This window comes from Ailuropoda melanoleuca, chromosome 13 (genome assembly GCF_002007445.2).
Source record: "Ailuropoda melanoleuca isolate Jingjing chromosome 13, ASM200744v2, whole genome shotgun sequence".
Taxonomy (NCBI): domain Eukaryota; kingdom Metazoa; phylum Chordata; class Mammalia; order Carnivora; family Ursidae; genus Ailuropoda; species Ailuropoda melanoleuca.
This window is the reverse complement of record NC_048230.1, coordinates 43,621,930-43,641,756: the sequence shown is the minus strand read 5'-3', so window position 1 is coordinate 43,641,756 and position 19,827 is coordinate 43,621,930. Positions and strand designations below refer to the sequence as shown.

At 48.0% G+C, this 19,827-nt stretch overlaps 1 protein-coding gene across 3 annotated transcripts in view; it reads right to left on the bottom strand.

The window, feature by feature from the left end:
* RPTOR (regulatory associated protein of MTOR complex 1) overlaps positions 1-19,827 on the bottom strand; it is a 335,634-nt gene that overhangs the window by 264,833 nt on the left and 50,974 nt on the right. For all 3 annotated transcript variants that reach the window (XM_002921791.4, XM_019802367.2, XM_034640603.1), the window contains exon 2: positions 1,795-1,897. In XM_002921791.4, the coding sequence (XP_002921837.1) occupies positions 1,795-1,897 (103 nt within the window). The remainder of the gene's footprint in view (positions 1-1,794; positions 1,898-19,827) is intronic.

The window sequence follows — 19,827 nt, the reverse complement described above, 5'->3', positions numbered from 1 at the left end:
AAAAAACCTATTCATTTCCTGGATTTTTTTTCATGGCAAGAAGGAAGTAAGGAATCCCTTTTATTTTCACTGACATCATCCCATAAACACCCATCAAAGAGACTGTGTGAGGTATGAGGGAGGGCTCTTGATTTCTTGGGGGGGGTGGGGAGCAAACGCCCAGAGAATCTAATGGAAGCCAAGAATCCTCGCCTGGAAGATGCAATTCCACACTCAGGCACCACCACCCACACGATCTCAGAGGGTTCACGCATCCCTGGGAGCACACCCTGGGATCCAGGTTAAGAAGCGCTGTTCTAAAAACCTAACACAAGAGTACTTAAAGAGAGAGAAAATAGAACACAACTGGTAAAATCCAGCTTTGACGAGGGGTACATGAAGTGGAAACAGTCAGTGGTGGCTAATACGAAGTCAATTTCACCGGCACAGACGCCAGGACGTGGCAGCATGCCAAGAAGGCCTCTAGGGAAATCAGCCACAGGAGCAGCTACTCCGTCACTGGGCGTGGGGGACAAGAGGCCTGGGCTGCAGGCGGGGACGCTGTGAGACAGAGACGGTCACCCTAAGACCCCGGAGACAGTGAGACAGGCAAGCAAAGTGGGGAAAACAACACTGTTTCCAATTCAGACTAGAATCTAGGCTTCCGCTCCCCACCCCTCCCCAACCAAAAGTAAAGCATTCCTCAACACCTCTGGGAACCCAATCACTGCTTCCTGCCAACAAAAACCCTGGGGGGGGGTCCTTTCAGTTAGCAAAAAACGGGCTCTAACAGAGCCGCACAAAGCCGCACAAAGCCGGCCTTCAAGTAGCGGAGGAAATATGTCATTTGCAATTTCTGTTATTTAAAGTAGATGAAGGAAATTCCTGCTTTTGCTGAGAGATGGAGAAAGCTGGAGGGGGGAGGGTGCCATGGCCCCAATCTTACCAAAAAGAGAAAGTTAAACAACCCACAACAGAAAAAAGAAAAACCCACACTCACTGTTCAATTACACCGAAGTTTAGAGACAAAATAATCCCCAATTCACCGCAAACTCTTCCATGAAACAAATGATGGGACTATTTCTCAATCCATTTAAATGAGGGCAGCATTATCTTGCTACCAAAACCAAACAAAAACGTTGCAAGAAAAGAAAACCACGAACTAGTGTCACTCATAAACACATTGAAAAAAATTCCTTAATATTAGCCAGTGAATCCAGCAATGTATAAAAAAAGATAACACAAATGGGGTTTATTCCAGGCATTCAAGGTTGGCTTAACAACCAAAACTCAATCAGTGTAATTCACCACATCAACAAGCTAAAAAGGCAAGTCAGGTGGTTATGTCATATATGTTAAGAAAGCATTTTGTAAGATCCAGCACTGACTCTTGAAGGAAAAACCCCCAGCAGAGTAAGAAACATCCCGCTAAATGGCAACAGCCTAGTGCTCACCCCCTCGACACCGGCCGCGGGGCACTGGGCAGGCCGTCCTCGGGGAGAACCGGGACCCCTCGCGGTGCACACGGGAAACTGCTGCTCCATTTTTAAAAAGTGTACATAGCTACTATTACATGCAAATGTAAAGGAGGAAACGCTCTAATCCAATAATTACTTACTAATTTTCTTTGAAACACTCCGTGCAGAACAAATCATACCTTAAAGGTTCTAGAAGTCCAAAAAGAAACTCTCAGATTCACGCAAACCAGTGCCAGACCCCCACGGACTCAGTTAGTGGGGGGCAAACCTGACCCAGCCCAGAGCCTCTGCTTGGACTCTCGCCACAGGCCGTGAAGGGGGGAGGGGCCGCTCTTACCGATCCAGCACTCCAGACGGGCACAGGGGGTGGTCTTCACCACATCCGGGGGGTCCACGCCAACATTCAGGCACAAGACTAAGGCAACACTGACCGTCTTCATCTGGAAACACAACAGAAACAAGTATTTCAATATGCATCCCACTGACACACTATTCCAGGCTCAGAGATACCCCCAGAATCTATGAAACCCTGTCCCCACCACTGGCCTCTCCAGCCGTCCCGTGCCACGCCCAAGGTCCTGCACAAGTAACTTCCTTCCTGGAGGGGTTTTGGAATAACGTGGGCAGACAGGAAGAGGTCCGTGGCGGGGGAGGCCTCCACGGGCTTCCTTACAACATATCTGCGTCCAGAAACTGAACTGCTTGACTAGAAAATATGAAGGCACTTGCTACATTCTGCCAAAATCCTTTGCAAAAACTTTGCACAAACTTATACTCTGGCCAGGTTACACTACTCTCATTATCTAAAATCATTAATGATTTGATAAGAGAAAAACTGTCATAGTGATTCCGTTAGCATTCTTTTGGTAATAGTAACACAGAGTACTTTTTCAAATGTGTATTTACTATTTATGACTTTTATGTTTTGTGGATTTCCTACTCCTGTTTATACTACCACACTGGCATTAGTGACTATTTCCAATTGATTTCATGTACTCTTTACATATTAAAGACTGCATCCACATTATTTGTTGCAAATATTCCCTCAGTCTGGCATTTGCCATCTGATTCATTTCCTGCTTCTTGACATACAAAGCCTTGGTTTTGTCATCTGACGCAGCTTTCTGCACACCTGTTCCTTCTCCAGCCGCCCAGAATGCGGAACGTCATCCCTCCCTACCCAGTTGCTCAAGCCAGAAACCCGGAGCTCAGCCTTCAAACGTTTACTGAGCACCTACTGGTGCCAATCACTATTTTTAGGCGGTGAGGATACATCCATAAATCAAAGGAACCAAAATCCTAGCACAGACAGTGGTAGGGCTATCACTTCAAACTCCCAGCTGAGTTACCAGCCTTGACCCCTCTGTCCCCTATTCCTGAACACGAGACCACTCTTTGACTCCTCGCCCTGCCTGTTTCATCCAGCCTCCTAACTGCCTCCGAGGCCTGCCCCCTTCACCATCCCCGCTCCTGGCCACAGCCAAGTCCAAGCCGGCTCTGGGCTACAGTTGCTCCCCTGCTGCCCCACCCCAGGGCGGGCTCCATGCTGCAACAGAAGCACACCTTCAGACGCAGCAAAATCTTGAAAGCCCAATTCCTGCTAACCACGCCACCCGCCTGTCACGGCCCCACCCTCAGCGGCCCGTCGTCCTCTGCCCACTTGGCATGACCTCGGGCATGATCTGGAAGGCCGCCCCTCCTGCTCCACCAACCCAGACTCTCCCTTGCAGTCTCTGTGTAGACAGCCATTTCTCAGGGAGACTTGCCCCCAAACCCCAGTGGGGGTGGCGCCAGCAGGTGCCATGCTCTCCTGCTGGCAGAGCTCTCTGACCTAGGCTCCCAAGATCAGAGCTGACCCACCTGGACGCCAACACCCAGCACATGCCCGGGGCTCAGGACCTCCCTGCTCAGCGAGGGCCCACGTGGATTGCTTCTGGTGTTTTGATGTGTTTTACATTTAACCTTCAAGCCATCTGGATTTTGCTGTGGTATATGACACAACATGAGGAATAATTTCTATCTCAAAACATCAGCCAATCACACCAATTCGCCCTGTTAAATAATCCCCAAACTCACAGGTTTGTAGGACTCCTATAGCATATATAAACTTCCAGATAGACCAAATTCTACTTCAGGCTAACTGAATTTATCCCTTCATCCCATCAACCAATAATTCTACTGGTACCACACTGATTTAAGTCACTGGTCTCTAAAACATTTCACAATGCTTGGGAGGGAAGGTTTCCTTCCTCACAATCTTTTTTAAACTTTTACTTAGCTGTATTTATATCCACCTCTCTTTTTCCCAAATTAATCTGTTACTCAATTTTCTAATCCCATAGAGACTTTGACTAAAGTTGCATTAAACTGCATATTGATAACATTGAGTATTTTAAATTGTCTTCTTTGATCTGAAAATTCCACATATGAGAATTTGTCAGAGAAAAATACTGAAAATTATAATAAAGAGGAAGTCTGTGCGTGTAAAGATTTTCTTCACACCATTTCTTATCATGAAGAATAAGTAGAAATAACTTAAATTTTAAGTGAATGAGGGAATGTTTAAGCACGCCATTATATTCTCTTAACAGAATGACACTTAAATTCTTATAATGTTAAGTGAATAAAAATTGATTCAAAAATACCCCAAAATTGTATTAAATATATAAATTAATTTTGGCAAGAAGTGACAACCTCCTAATAGTCAATTTTTCTATACAGGAACACATATGTTTCTCCATTTATTCAAATCTTTTAATTTTCGTCAGTACTATTTTCTTAGTTTTCTTCACCAAGAAGTCCGGCACGTTTCTTTCAGGATTATTCCTAGACACGACACGGCTATGTGGGGGAAGTGTGCTTCTATGCATGTATTCTATCCTCGTGGTTTCTTAGGAGAGCCGCTGACACCTCCACCAGTCACTTTAGTAAATTCCTCATTAAACGTAATTGCTTCTTGGTGACCCTCCACAGGGCCTGTAAGCTGACAGAGACACCGCTACAAATAACGAGTCTGTCTCGTGCTTTCCAACGGCTCGTTCCTCTCTTCCTGTTTCAGGTCTAGGCCCTGCCCACAACTTCCAAAATAGCATCGTTAATGCCTACAGAACATGGATGGCAGTGGCGATTTTCGCACCGGCTTTAATGAGACGTCGTGAGTGTTTCCTCGTGAAGAACGCGGGCGGTGACAGGAGATGCACGTATCACCCACCTTCCCGAAGTTCGTGTTAGCACGTTTCGCCGTGGCGACGAGACCTCCTCATGCAAGTACTGATGCACCTGTCCCAGTAACCGGAATCCAAGGAGGATTTTTGCTTTTATGAGAAAAGGCAAGAAGCGGAAAGGCGTGCGGGGTTGGTTTGCAGCCGCCGCGAGGAGGCGTGCACCTGCCCCGGGGCCGCACGTGGCATCTCGCGTCCAGACTCTGGGCCGCGTCGGAGAGCATCTGGCCTTTGTCTCTGCTTACTGTGTGCATCCGTTAGCAAGATGTGTCCCTAAGGTCTCAGTAGAGCCTGAGAGGTCATTTTTGGAATCTCAAAAATTGTGTTTCCCACATGAATTATTGGTTTCTCTGCTTTATGCCATTTCAACTCAGGAAAGGTTTCATTGCAGCGCACTGTTTTCGGAGAGCGGGGAAACCTGTATAATCTTTATCGCATCAAGAGTCCTGTGTTTAAAACAGAATTTAAAGTGTGTGGGGGGGACAGTATTTAGTCTTAAATATATATATATTTATTAATGATAAATCGCTTTCTAATGGAGCCTTACGCCTACCACCAGAGACATAACGAAAAGATGAAGAGTGTCTTCCTATGGACACGTGCCAGAATCTTCTTCTTATGAACCAAACAAATGGTCCCTTTATTTTCAGGAGAAAGGGCAGAAAATCCATCAGAGCACAGCAATGGTTATTGCTTTTCTTCGTCATTTTCCAATATTTAAGTGATCAGAATCAATAATCCCATACAGTTGATCCATTATCTTCCTGAGGATTAGCTGCTTCAAACTACAAGTTCCATGGAAACATCTCCGTGGCCTTCCTACGGCCGTGGTAAGTCATACTCGCAGCTGCCCCACACCGTCTTTAAAGCAAGGGGTTTCTCCTGTGCTCTGAAACTGAAAGGTCTAGAGAGGCAGTCACCCGCACCCTGGAGCGCGCTCCAAGCTGCTTCGCTCAGTCACCCAGGGCCTGCGGGAAGGGCAGCCCACTCGGAGAAACCCATCTCTCTCTCTACAGATCAGGTCGAATTTTCAAAAACACGGTCTGCCCCCCCGAAGCTTAACGGGTCTCCGTAGCCTTACTCTGTCCTCGATCTGCAAAGGGAACAGGCTCCTGAACTGTCAGGCTCCTTCACAAAGCCCAGCCGAGCGAGCAACACTCAGCGGGCTGCGTTAAGGGACACCAACCACACTGGGCCACAGGTCCGCGTCGGCACCTCTGAGCGGCAGGCCTGGAAGCCACCCCCACAGCCGGCCCGGAGCCCTGGGAAGGACGGGGGAGAGCCCCTCTCAGGGGAACACATGCTCAGCGAGCCCCCACGCTCCCCCTTGTGCCTCAGGGACTCGGGGCAGGCCTCCTGCTCAGTCACTTCTGACCATTTTGTTGCAACAGCCCCCGCCAATTACTCTCACTCACCCCCTAACAGGCAGAGGGCCAAGCAACCTGAGCTCTCCGGCCGTTCTAATCCTTTCCTAAAGGGCGCTGAACCAGGTGCTCGTGTCCCCACCTGCATTTTGGCATGGCTGCTTTCTCCTCCAGACCTCCGTGGGGTCAGGGAGGTGGTGCAGGATGAGGCAGGGCTTGGCACAGCACCCGCCAGCCCCAGTCACGGTCCCACCTCGTCCTCCTCAGCTGACACTCCAGACACATCACATTCCCTCAACCTCTACAACTGCACTTAATAAGCTTAAATACACAATTCTCAAATAATTTCTGATTTAATTACAAAATTAGTATGTTGGAAGCTCTCTAAGGGCTTAGACAGAAATACTAATGGAAGCCCAACGATCACCTTTTCGTCCCACAAGACGTTAATGGGCCCCAGGTCCCCATGCCTGTCACCGAGCACAGGCTTCGTTAGCGACTGAACTTCCCGGGGTCGCTTTACAGGTGAGCAGCAGGACAGCATGGCTCTCAGACAGTGTGAAATTCGCTCCACTCCATCGGTGAAGACACGGAAGGAGATAATCTGATTCGTCCTTGCTCATACAATACACACCTGACCCTACATCCTGAGTTATGCCTTTTTAAGAAAACAAAAAAGGTCTCAAGAATATATTGACACATGGATTAGAAAGACATATTCGGCCTAACCAATTTAATTCCACTAGTGGGCAAAAGACATTACCAGTGAATATCCTTAAGCCAATCAAATGTGTCTTGTGTTCTCTTGCAAATTTTTAACAGTGTTGGCCTGATTCCAAACATGGTAAGTTTTAAATTCTTAGCTATACCCTAAAGTGCCTTTTTGGTATTTTATTTTCATTTCTCATTCCAAAAATTCCAGATTGATGTTTTTTAATAACACAGTTAGAGCATTAAGAGAATATAAGGGCTATGAAATTTAATGTGCCGAAAACTGCATAATAGTATATAAAATAACCATTTTGGACTTTAAAACATTTTTTCTTCAGTGCAATATAATTGAAGATGACAGTTATATCCCCAGAGGTTAATTCTGAACTTGAAAGGAGTATCATCTTAAGAAGCTATGGAACATTAAGTGGTCATTGAAAATGTAACCTTGGTCATGTCGTTAGTTCCAATGGCTCCTGAACAACGCCCTAACCCTGAAAGTGAGAGGCAGGTAGGGATGACCTCTCAGGGCCCGAGGACTTCCCCAATCCTTGAGTTCTGGCTCCAGGCCGCGGCTCTCCAGCCGTACCAGAGGCACCCCTACAGGCACGGAGCATGCTGCCCTATGATTCTGGGCCCAACCACACTTTGGATGGGAGATAGGAGAGACTGGGGACAGCCAGGTAGTGGGGACTGGCATTCCTAAAAAGCCTGGCCAGTGTCCTGTCATACAGTCCTCTGGCACTGGGTTTGTTTTGAAATTCAAAGTTTTTCAGATTTACAAAAGAATAATATGGTACATATCTCCTATCTCATAGAATACACGCAAAAGGGTCTGTCTGCAACAATATTCAGTATTCAAAACCATTAGAATGTCCACAGTGAAATGCACAAATGTCCACTCTCCATGGGATAAATACTAGTAACCAGGTCATATCCACTTTGCTACAAGACGAGAGGTGAAGACCTTTCCGGGGTTCAGAGCTCACTGGGTTCAGAACTGCAGACGAGCGCCTGCAGACCTGATCACCACCCGACTTGAAAGCCCCCGCCTCCCCAAGCGCATGTCACCCCACTGATTAAAAACACATTAATGCCTGCCACCAAAGACTTCGAAACAAAATCACAAGGGATTCCTTTGTTTCCTCCTACTTAACTGATTTGATAAACCATGTATATTTTAAAAGATACAGTTGATCAAGTGGCACAATCAACCCTGAATATAATAAATTCAAAGCTTACACGCAACGACATCCAAGCTGTATGCAGAATGAAGAAAGCACATATATGTTAAACAGGCCAATCACGGCTTTCTGCTTCCCACACTGTGAGCCTGACTCACAAGCAGGTGTAATAGAAGAGGAACAGGAAGCAAGGCTGGGGGCTGCCACCACATCCACTATCCCCGGCCTGTCTGAAGCAGAGCCACCCAACTCCCAGCAGTGCTCGTTAAGATTCAGAGCATCAAGCAAAAACTTTGAGCGGAGTCGAAGCTACACAAATGCATAATTTATAAGGGAAGTCAGAAACTAGAACATACAGCAAACAGAGCAGATACACCACGGGGCGGGGGGTGTCAAGTTGAAAAAAAGGAAGAACAGGTTTGCCTCCTAACTCCCATCCCATCGACTGCCAGAAAGAAGTAAGCCTCGCAAGAAGCACATCAAATGGAATTTCTGCAGCCCAGACCTGCAGCACAACACAAGATCCCCATCACCAGCCGCCTGGGGAACCTGGCGCTCCCCCATCTGCATACTCCTTTGTTCATTCAGCGGGAACTGGAGCCAGCGAGGTTCCTGAATTTATAAGTCCATTCCCTACCTTCAGCCAGAAGCCTAATTTAGGTTCCAGCTCTCTTTTTTGAGGCTAAATTCTCTCTATAGTTCCCCGCGTTTAAAATCTTCCTCCACTCCTGTAAGGCAAGCTAATGAAAAGGGAAGAGACAACGAGTAACTTCTCACCATGGACAATCAGAAAGTCGCATTCACGGCCCTCCTCTCAACCATGTGCGCCAGAGCACTCCTTTCTCGCCTCTCCCATCCCCTCCAAGCCGCCCAGGACCCTGGGAGCACGCTTACTTCCCATGTCACAGGCCCTTGAAAAATTTAGGTCTCTAAAAATCAAATTAAAGAGCTGCACACAAAATAAGTTTACTATAGAGATCGTAACTGCTTTAAACAAACCAAAGAAATCCCTTCCTGAAGGAGCTCTATACCGAATCTTTCTGTGATTCCTTCGTGAGGCAACCAGTCTCGCTGGTGCCTCCTTGGCCAACCCGGACATCTGCGCAGGGATCTGTCAGTGACCCGCCCCACCCCACTCTGAGAAGCTACCTTCTCACACTAGTGAGCTGGGGGAGGGACACCTTTTCTTATAACACCGTATGGGGTGAAAGTTTAAAAAGAAAATCCAAGTAACTACCCAGTCTCCTTATCTCAAAAGTGAAAATAAAAATACCCTGTCACAGAGGGAGAACATGAAGATACAGATGCTTACAAATTAACTTTAAATAATTCGATGACATAAAGTCTAAATATGCTAAACTTAAATGCTACTGAAGCCTACGGGTCAGGCTTAAAGGGCAAAATTCAACGGCATATGCTAAATGATACTATCTCTTACATGATGGAACATTACAGTGCCTTTAAAAACGTATTTTCAGGGGCACCTGCCTGGCTCAGTTGGTTAAGCATCCAATTCCTGGTTTCGGCTCAGGTCATGATATTGGGGTTCTGAGACTGAGCCCCACATTGGGCTCCAAGCTCAGCAGGGCCCTGCTTGAGATTTTCTCTTCCTCTGCCCCTCCCCCCTCTAAAAATAAATAGATAAATCTTTTAAAAAAAAAAACATATTTTCAGGTTGCACAAATCTGTTGGTGGGCTCCACTAGTAAATGGGTAAACTTTGTAGTATGTGAATTATATCTCAATAAAGCTGTTTAAAAAGATGTATTTTCAAGGACTGCTAAGTGGCACAAGAGGCACCCAAACATACCTTGAGTGAAAAGAGGAAGGTGCAAAACCATATCCACATCATTATTATTCCAAATGTGTAAATACACACATGCAAAGGACGCAGAACAAAAAAAACAAGATGTCACAAGTGGTTTCAATCACGGAGGAGTGGAAAGTGTGGATGATTCCCCTTTTTTTCTTTGTACCTGGCCCTTCTGTGTATTTTCAAATTCTCCACCATAAACAAGTGATTTCTAGAAGCAGGGGAAAGCCATCAACATGATTCCATTACAATAGTCAAGGGTTTCTTTCCTGCGTGCATACGTGTGTGCGTGCGTGTGTGTGTGTGTAATTTTTATTACATTCTGAAGAAAGAGAAAACAGGTCGTTTGGGCCAGCTGAAGCTTAGACTAGTATCCAAGCAACGAGCGCGCTGGGATCGTGAGAGGAAATGCAATGCAGGCGACAGAGCGCGTGCTCACGGAGAGAAGCCGGTTCTCGGTTCTGAGCATTCCAACCACACCAAATGTGGCCTCATGATCCAGAAATACCTGGTCCTGACAAAGCGAGTACAGCAAAGGGCTCCCATCCCTATTTCTTCCACTCCTTCCCGGTTTAGGACACAGATAAAGCCCATGCTAAAATTTCTTTCTTGGCAATGAGATTTTCCTTCAATAAACGGATTGCTTTCAAGGCTACTTAGAGATTTCTTTTATTTGATAAGACACTGGGTCATCTCTTTCCCACTCCTAACATAAATTAAAATCAGCAGCATCACCATGGGAGCAAGCCGTTAGTTCAGGACTAACTTTTCTTCATTATCCAGCGGTATGATACCCGTGACGCATACTCCAAAAAAACAATCCCAGGGCAAACACCACTACACAGAGCTCCCACGCTGGCTGAAGGCGCATGCCCATGGTGCCTGGACCGCCTTGACAACTGGCATTTCATAATGTCAAAGTCCAAGGATGTGAGGTGGGGCTGTTTCCTTCTGCTCCATCCCTCGTCCTGCTTGGGCCGACATAGCTGATGAAGCAGCTCTCACAGGTCCCGAAGCTCCACGTGGAGGCCACAGTGGACTCGGACCACACAGCCCTGGACTGGGTCGCAACCCCATGAAAGCTGTGGGGCAGAGCACAGCTCAGGGGCTCCCGGGATGGTTCTACCTGACGATGGGAAGGAAGGGAGGTCCACCAGAAGGCTGCTGTGGTGAAAGAGGAAGGCCTGCACGAGGCATGGCAAAAATGCAAAGGGACAGGAAAGAACCAAAAAGAAGGAAAAAAACCCACCTCAAAGAAAACAGGTGACAGCGTGTGCAGCTATGGGGTGGCAGCGATGAAAGCCACAGGCCCGTCACAGGTCTACATGCTGACACTCTAAGAAGGCTCCCATTCAGGTGCTCCCACAGGGAAAGGATGCAGCAGACATCTGGCACCTGTGGTCCCCGTCACCGGTTCAACACCTTCTGTACATTTTGGCAACCTCCTATACCACGGGTGCTATGCTTCCTTTCCAAGGGAGAAAGTTCAGCCAACTGTGAGTCGGACTCTTGCAGCTCAGGGGCCAGCATGTGGCCTACACTCCTCCAGGGAGATGCACCTGCCCCATCCAGCAACGGCAACCCCCCCCCCAGAGGGAGCTGCACGGCAGGGGCACCTCTTGAGGGCGGCACTGGAAGGTTCTTCCCAATGTCCCAGTTGTTCAGCCACCGTTGGTGGCTTCATAACTTCAGAGCCTGGCTCCAAGTCCTCCCAGAGATCCTTCAATAAATTCCTTTCTGCTTCACCTTGCGTGGATTCTGATGGCTGTAGCTAAGAACCTTCAGGCTCTTTAGGGGACAGAACATTCTAAAGCCAAGACCATTGTTGGAGTTAAGGAAATGCGCATCTTATAAAAATCACCCGCCCGAGGGTCATCACACCTGGGAACTGAGGACACCCAGATTTTCCAAGGTGCTGTTCTCCCAACGACCGGGACCTTCACCTCCCGTCTCACACAGACTAACTAGCTGACCATGTCTAACGGAGGCAAGGAGGGAACGAAAAGTCAGAGCTGAACCATCAGTGAACCACCACCGTCCAGAGTCTTCCCAGGCCCTGAACACACTCAGTCTGAAGCTACCAAAGGAGCACCTTGATCTCACAGTACTTTAGATCTAGAGCTGGTGCTGGCCTCTCCTTCCTTCTGGACGGCAGGTCTGGAGGAGAAGAGGCTCAGAAGGCCCCTCCGGGAGGGCCCAGGAACAAGAACCGCAGCGGGTCCGCGTGTGCTGGAGCAGGAGGGGAGGTCTGGGCTGGGGAGGGGCCAGCAGGGCGGCAAGCCACCTGCAGCGGGCGGCCAGTGGCTTAGCAAACCTCATCTTCACAAAATAATGTCAGAACGTCCCCATGACCCAATTATTCAAAGGAGATCTAAGTGAGAAATGACCACAGGACAGGGCCACAGGTGGAAAGAATCATAAACATGAAGTCTGAACTTCTCTGGAAGTCCCGCTGGTGGAGGTGACAGCACTGCGAACTTCCTCGGGGCCGTGGGCCGCTAAACCAGCTGACAGCAAGCCCGGGAATACAGCCAGGCCCATGGCCCAGAATTCAAAGCCACGGACGAGCAGAGGCACCTCTTCAGCCGCTGCTTCAAAGCAGGAGTTCGGATCTGAGTGGTGAGGCGTCTCCGACAGCCTGCCATTGGCTATGAACACCTCTCCTGGACACCCTTGCAACTCTGCCCAAAATGTCTTGTCTTCAACATTCTCCATCTGCTCTGCTCTCAGACACCGTCGCCACACACCCAGGTGCGGAACACACACACCCCGCGGCGCCGTGTGAACAAAGCCAAACCTCACCTAAACACGGGTCTGCAAACGTGGTGGGTTTTTCTGCAGACAACGAGCACAGGATCAGTCCTGAGGACGCCGCAAAAATCATGAATAATCCCCACAAAACATGATTTGAGAGACAAGGAAAGAAAGCAGGCTAGCCGAGTGCTGGTGGCAAACTCTCCTCTTTTAAAAGGGTAATTTTAGAGGGGCGCCTGGGTGGCACAGCGGTTAAGCGTCTGCCTTCGGCTCAGGGCGTGATCCCGGCGTTCTGGGATCGAGCCCCACGTCAGGCTCCTCCGCTATGAGCCTGCTTCTTCCTCTCCCACTCCCCCTGCTTGTGTTCCCTCTCTTGCTGGCTGTCTCTATCTCCTCAAAAAAATAAAAATAAAAAATCTTAAAAAAAAAAAAAGGGCAATTTTAGAGAAAAAGCCAAGCGGAACCTCAAAAACGCAACATTTAGATTATTTTTCCTTTAAAAAAACAAAAAGCAAAACCAATTTCAAAAATGAATGCTATCCTTCAGGGAACATTTCAAACATGAATTACAGCAAGTCTCTGAACCTCTGAAGGCCAGGCCCTTCCCCAGTGACGCCACCTCGCTGCTGTGCCCCCTGCTGCCAACCAGGCCTCTCAGACCGCAGCCCCGGGCTCAGGGAGCATCTGTTCATGGGCGGGCCGCTCTGGACTTGGGCATGTCCACCTCAGCCAGTCAGCTTTGAAGCTCCCGGCCCTGGGCCCCTTGCTCACAAGAGGCAGGTCCTGGATAAACGTGGGAAAGAGAGAGGGAGTGTCTGCTTTTTCAGAAGCTAGATGACAATCAAGGACCCCCCGATATTCTGGAGGTATCTTCGGGGGCCCCTCACAAATACCAGGAAGAAAGTCGATATTCTTCTCAAGTCCTGTAACAGGAAATCCACCTAGTACAGCCACCCTAGGGGACGGAGCCGAGTGTGGGGATGGGCAGCTCGTCATCTTCACAGTCACCGACACAGAGCACACGGCCCAGCTGGACCTTAACGCCTTTCAATAATGCCTCCCACTGCGAAACCACAGAGAACTCCTGGACCCAATTTGCTCGTTTTGGAAGTGTCCCTCTATAAATGCTATTGCATATTTAAAATAAGCATAAAAAAGAAAACATGAGAGGCAGAGGTCTGAATATTCATTTCAAACGTCTTCCTCAAATGCCTGAGGCATCGGAGGTAGTCATGGGTTCAAGGGATGACACAGGCAGGGCTTAGAACTCACCCTGACACAGATGGAGGCAGCTTTGCAAGCAACAGTGACATTCGACCTGAGTTTCGAAAGAGAATTCGAAGGCCAGCAAGCGGCGCCAGGCAGCACAGGTCACGGGAGCAGAGGCGGGAGGGTGGCCGGGCTCCCCGGGAAGGAGTGGGGCCAGGCAGGCTGCGTGCCAGCCCGAGGGGGTGTCCTTCACCTACACAAACAGGCTACATGAGGGATCCCTGCTCTGGGGAGCTGTTGTGATGTTTCTGAGCTGTGACATTTCAGGCGCTTTTGGTTCTTCTTACAAATACACACACGTGCTAATATATATTATTTCGCCCTTAAAATTCCACCCACAATTTTATAGCCTTACATCTTTGACAACGATTTTCAAATCAGCTTAAATTGAAAGTTCAAAGAACAGTACTCCTGTCATCACAAGATACAGGCTTCAGAGAAAAAGTCAGTCACAAAGAGAAAGCTAGGAATCAGAATGGCTTCAGAGATCTCAAATGGAAGGAAAGCAAACCAGATTTCCAACCTAGAATTTCATAACTAGACAATCAATTAAGTGTGATGAGCATAAAATTAAGGCTCAAATAAAAAGCCTGTCCTATTTTTAAGTGATAAAGGAGAGGACTGTGCACTAAGTTACAAGTGGATTCACAAACACAGTGTGAAGTCATCACCAACCCACTGGTATTCTGGCCCAAAAGGCTGAACCTGAACATGACCGTGCTTCACCGTTAGAGTGCTGGTCTGCAACAGACGCAGGGGACAGAGGAACGAGTGAGGTGACACCACAGAGACAAAATCAGCAAAACCCAAACGTGAGACATTCTCCAGCACAACCAGCCTAGACCCCTTCTTCAATAGTCAACATTGTTTAAAAAAAAAAAAGTTCTACCACAAACCATTTTAACAGGTAGAACTTGGCTTTAAAAACAACTGTGAAGGATGTCATGAAACAGCCAGACAAATGTGAGCACAGATGAGGCCTTGGACGGCAATGAGGGTGCAGAGCTGACTCTCGGGAGTGAGCTCAGAGTCGGGTCGCAGGAGGACATGCACGCAGAAGTGTCCTGAGTTCAGGAGGAAAGAGTGACCATGATTTCTACTTAACTTTCAAGTGACTCAAGAACACAAAACGGGAGGAAAACAGCCAATACGGCAAACTGTGAGCAACTGTGGGACCCAAGCAGGAGATAAAGCATTGTGCCTTGTCCCGTCTTTGGGCTATTCTAGCTGCCTGAGGGCTTTTCCGAACAGACTGGAGGCCACCTTGTTGAAGAAGACAAACTGATCACAAGGTCCCAAGCAAAAATATATTCTGTGGCTTCAAACTAGCTTCCAGCTAAATAAAAGTATTTTCGTTTCCATGTTAGGGTAAGTTCTGGAAACTGTTCTAAGGCCCAGACTGTACGTGTATCTGCGCCACTCCCAAATTTGACAGAAAGAGCAGAGGTGCAACAGCACCCCAACATCAGACCCGCTTTCTGTCGTTCGTGCTAAACTGATATGAGGCAGGTGACACCTTCAGTCCAAAACTAAGCCTGTGCCAAAGAACTTTCTGGGTTTTCCTTCAGGAGTGAATTCTAACATGTCGGGAAAGCCATGCTGCCTCTGGCTTCCTCTTAATCAGTGACACAGGACGCTCCTTCCGGAAGCTTCTGCCATGGGCCCAGAGACCCCATCGGGAAGGCCCGTGTCTCACTCACCCCTCTCAGAGGCAGCTGCCCAACAAGGACCACCCAGGAGCACAACCCCGAGACCACCACCGGCTGCCCTGTCCCTAGACAAACGTTTCCCGGCTGGCACCGGCACGCCAGTGAATCAGTTCCCGCCCGGCTGTTAGCTGACCACGCCACCCCGAGGGCAGGCAGCATTACGGCCTGGTCACGTTCTAATTACTAGTCAAGTAAATGAAGCCCACTGAACCCTCCTTGCGAACAATAACAAAACGCACTTGCTCACTTTAATGAGCTATGGTAATTGACAACAATGGGAACATTACACATTACATGAACAAAACTCAGAAATGTTTTCCGTCTATATCATCATTATGTTGTATAATTGAGCTTTTGCTGCACATACCAGGAATAGGGAATGTTTTGCATTTTGCTTAGCTGCCTGTATAATGAAAGTAGTAAACCTGAACAGATACATGGGGGGGCAGGCGGTGGGGAGAGGAGGAGGGCTGCACAAGGGGGAGGCGGAGAACAGAGAGGTGAAGGAGGAGGAGGAGGAAGAGCAGGGAGAAGATGAGGGGGGGTAAGGGGAGGACAGGGAGGAGCGGGGAGGGGAGGGGGGGAAGGGAGGCCACCTCCCCCTCGCAGTTCTCTCCTCCTATGGCTTAGTGCCCTGCTGCCCTCTGGTTCCCACACCCCTGGCATCATCCCCTGCCTCCCACCCACCCCACATCTGGCCAATGTGCATCATCCCCTGTCAGTGAAAGGCACTGCCGATCACTCTGCTCTAAAACCCGGACGCTCCGCTCCAAGTCCTGGAGCTCTGACCGTCAAACTGACGTCTACTTTGCACTTTCTTCATCCTCTCGGTTCACTGCCTTAGTTCAGGCGTCAGCCTGTCCACCCTCGAGACAGCAGCACATTCTCAACTGCTCCTCTTCAACCCGGCCTCTTCCGTCCATCTGTGCGTGAACGCCACCCACGCCTAAGCGGACCGTCCAGGCATGCCAGGCCCATCTCCCGGAGGTACGCTCACAGTGGTCTCCAGCCTGCGTGACTTGGCTCTGCCTGATCTGTCACCCACCTCTACACGTGTTCTCAGGCCCTGCTGACAATCCCCAAGACTGACGACGCTCTCTCTTGGGCTTCACCTTTCCTCTGCCCAGAATGTCACCATTTGCTCCGCCAACTCCTGAAAAACCTCTGCCCAGCTCGAGTGACTGCCTCTGGTCTGTCCTTCCAAAGCCCTTGCACACCGTGGGAGCCCCACGCTGGATTCCACGTGGAGCACCATGTGTCCTACTTGTGCACTGGGAGACAGGCCCCTGCCAGAGACAGAGACTGCTCTACAAAGGACACCCGAGATCCACTCTCCAGACATGATGACGCCCGCATGCACATGCCCCGGAGCCTCACGGAACAGGAGCCTCTGTCGCTGACGGGAGCACAGCATGGTTGCCCAGTGTGCTGTGGAAGAGAGAAGTCTGAGAATCACTGGCAAGGCCAGGCATGTTCCCCATGGCAGAGAAGAGCTCCCGAGCCTGGGGCTGCACAACCCTCCACTCCGCACACAGAGCAGGCCAGTCCCAGGCTATTTAGCACAACGACCACTTCACAGCTACCAGGACGGTGATGAATGATGGTTTCATACTTGTGTACCATCTACTCTAAGACCCTTATGTGTTTCTTTTTTTTTTTAAGATTTTATTTATTAAAGAGAGAAAGAGTGAATGAATGAGAGCACTAGAGGGAGGAGGGTCAGAGGGAGAAGCAGACTCCCGCTGAGCAGGGAGCCCGATGCGGGGCTCAATCCCGGGGCTCCATGATCATGACCTGAGCCAAAGGCAGAGGCTTAACCGACTGAGCCACCCAGGTGCCCCGCCCTTATGTGTTTCTGAAAGTAACAAAGACGAGAGGCACCCATACATGTGTGAGAAACTAGCGTGCATGACGGAGGTGGCAATATAAAGCCAAGGAGGGAAAAAACGCTTTGATAATTAACTCTACATGTAGGAGAAAACAAAACTAGGTCTCTACCACAGACTCCAGATAGGCTGCAGACCGAAACGTGAAAAGCAAAACCTGATTTAGAAAACAAAGTGCAAAACAAGCTTCAGGGCCCTCAGGCAGGGGGTGGGTGTGCAAATGAATGAGAAGAGTCTGCAGCCACACACGGCACAGGTGGGAGACATGACAAACCCCGAGTGTGCAAACACATAGAACTTTCACACACGCACACACACCCTGAATGCAGATCTAGGGAAAATGTCCATGCATACATACAACCAAAGTGTTAGCATCAATTTTGCCATTAAAAGGGGGAAGAAAAACTCAGAAATAAGATGAAAATACAAGAAAGAATAAAAACTATTTTTTCCCCAAATTTCCAAAATAAAAAACCTAAATGGACACACGCACACACCACACAATACAGAACCTCATATTTCTCAGGGAAATTCAGACGAGATACCATTTCACACCATGGGATTAGAAAAAAACACAATAAAAAACTTTCAAGTCCAGAATACCTAAAATTAGCAAGGCTATGGTTAAACAGGAGCCCTCGGACACTCCAGGACACGAAGCACTGATGTGCTCGCTCTCTGGACAGAGTTCTGGCGGCACAATCAACCTGATGAATGCACACACCTATAAACTCAATTCCATGTTTACGTAAACACCCTAGAGGAACTCTTACCTGGCTTTAAGTTTTACCTACTTAAGTAACATTAGAATAAAAATTGTATTTTCTTATCATGAACAAGGGTTTACTTAACTTAAAAAGGGACAAAGATGGAGAACACTTAGACATGTGGCACCCAGACAGGACCACGTCTCCAAGGGTCCCAGATCCACCCCCAGTGACTGGCACCCAAGGGTCAAAAATGTTCCCCAATTCCTCTAAACGGCAATACTAAAATAATTGGGGGGGATACAAAGTCAAATTTAATTTTATATATATGTACACACTCCATAAGAAATTTTAGGGAAGTGATGGGCAAAACATTGGTTTTGGAATCAGACACACACAGTTTAAATCCTGATTCAAACACTAAGTGGCTACACTAGAAAGCAGGAAAGTTTACAAAAATAATAATCACCTAGTACTAAAATAAATAGCAATTAAAAATACTTTATTGATAAGTGAGATTAGAACCATTAAAATATTTTTAAACATTATCAACACTACAGAATCCAAAATTGCCTTCAATTATAACTAAAATGTGATCTGATAAAAAGCCATAGAGTAATACAATTTCCACACAACTTTCCATCAGTAAAAAGTTGAAGGACCGTAGGCACACTAGCTTTCTGTGCACACACATCACATTCAGGGGCTAATACTGAATCTATGGCCACCTTTCCTTTGCTTCCTTTATAATGGGTCTTTTCCTTGTTAGGTAAGGAGTATTCTCCCTAAGTACGCCCTCTAGAAATCTAGAGTTGAGTTTCAATCAGAGAAGGGCCCTCCAGATTGCTCAGAGGCATCATTCGTAGGTAGATATGCAATGCACCACCCCCCCCCACACACACACACACACACGACCTTTAAATGAATGAATGAATGGATGGGCAGGTAGGTCTGCGGGTAGACAAACAGATAACTAGATTATGAGCGAATAAATGGATTGGGATATAGGTAGTACATAGAGAGACAAGGAGTAAATGGATGCGGGGGTAGAACAGATGGATGGATTATGAGTGAACACATTGATAGGTAAACAGATAATGCATAAATAAATGAGTGGGTGGGTAGGATAGACAAGCAGAAGTCTGAAATTTGCCTCAGGCAAATAATTTCCCACAGTGTCATCCCTAAAACAAAATCATGCAAATAAAAGCAACAACAGAAATATCCCCAAAGTCCAAGTTAATCAAGTCCTTGGATTAGAGAAAAGCAGCGGGGGAAACTGTCAATCTGTCAATCGTGAAGATTGCTACCTAACTGTATTTTAAGACCACATGAGGAACTTTTAGTAGGTTAAGATACCACCTCCTTTAAAAATGTACTGATAAGAGACGCCCGCCGAAAAGGGCCCTTCTGCAGCATATACCACCCACTAAAACCTTGAACCTCACACGATTCGCATTTCCATCATCTGGACAACAGGACAACAGGACCCAGAGTCAGAGAGGCTCCCAATTACAGCTATGGTCTGCTCTAGAGCCACCTCACCCCTAGGGACGCATGCCTGGTCAGGACAGGTCCCCACCGAGGACTGAGAACAGATGGAGGGTGCACTGTGTCCCCGCGCTGGGTCCTTTCCCCACGTAACATTACGTTTCCAAACACAGGTGAGTAGTACTGCCTCTATCACATACTTCACAGACGGTAGCTCGGGAAGAGAGATGCCCACGTGATCCCAACCAGGACTGAAACCCTG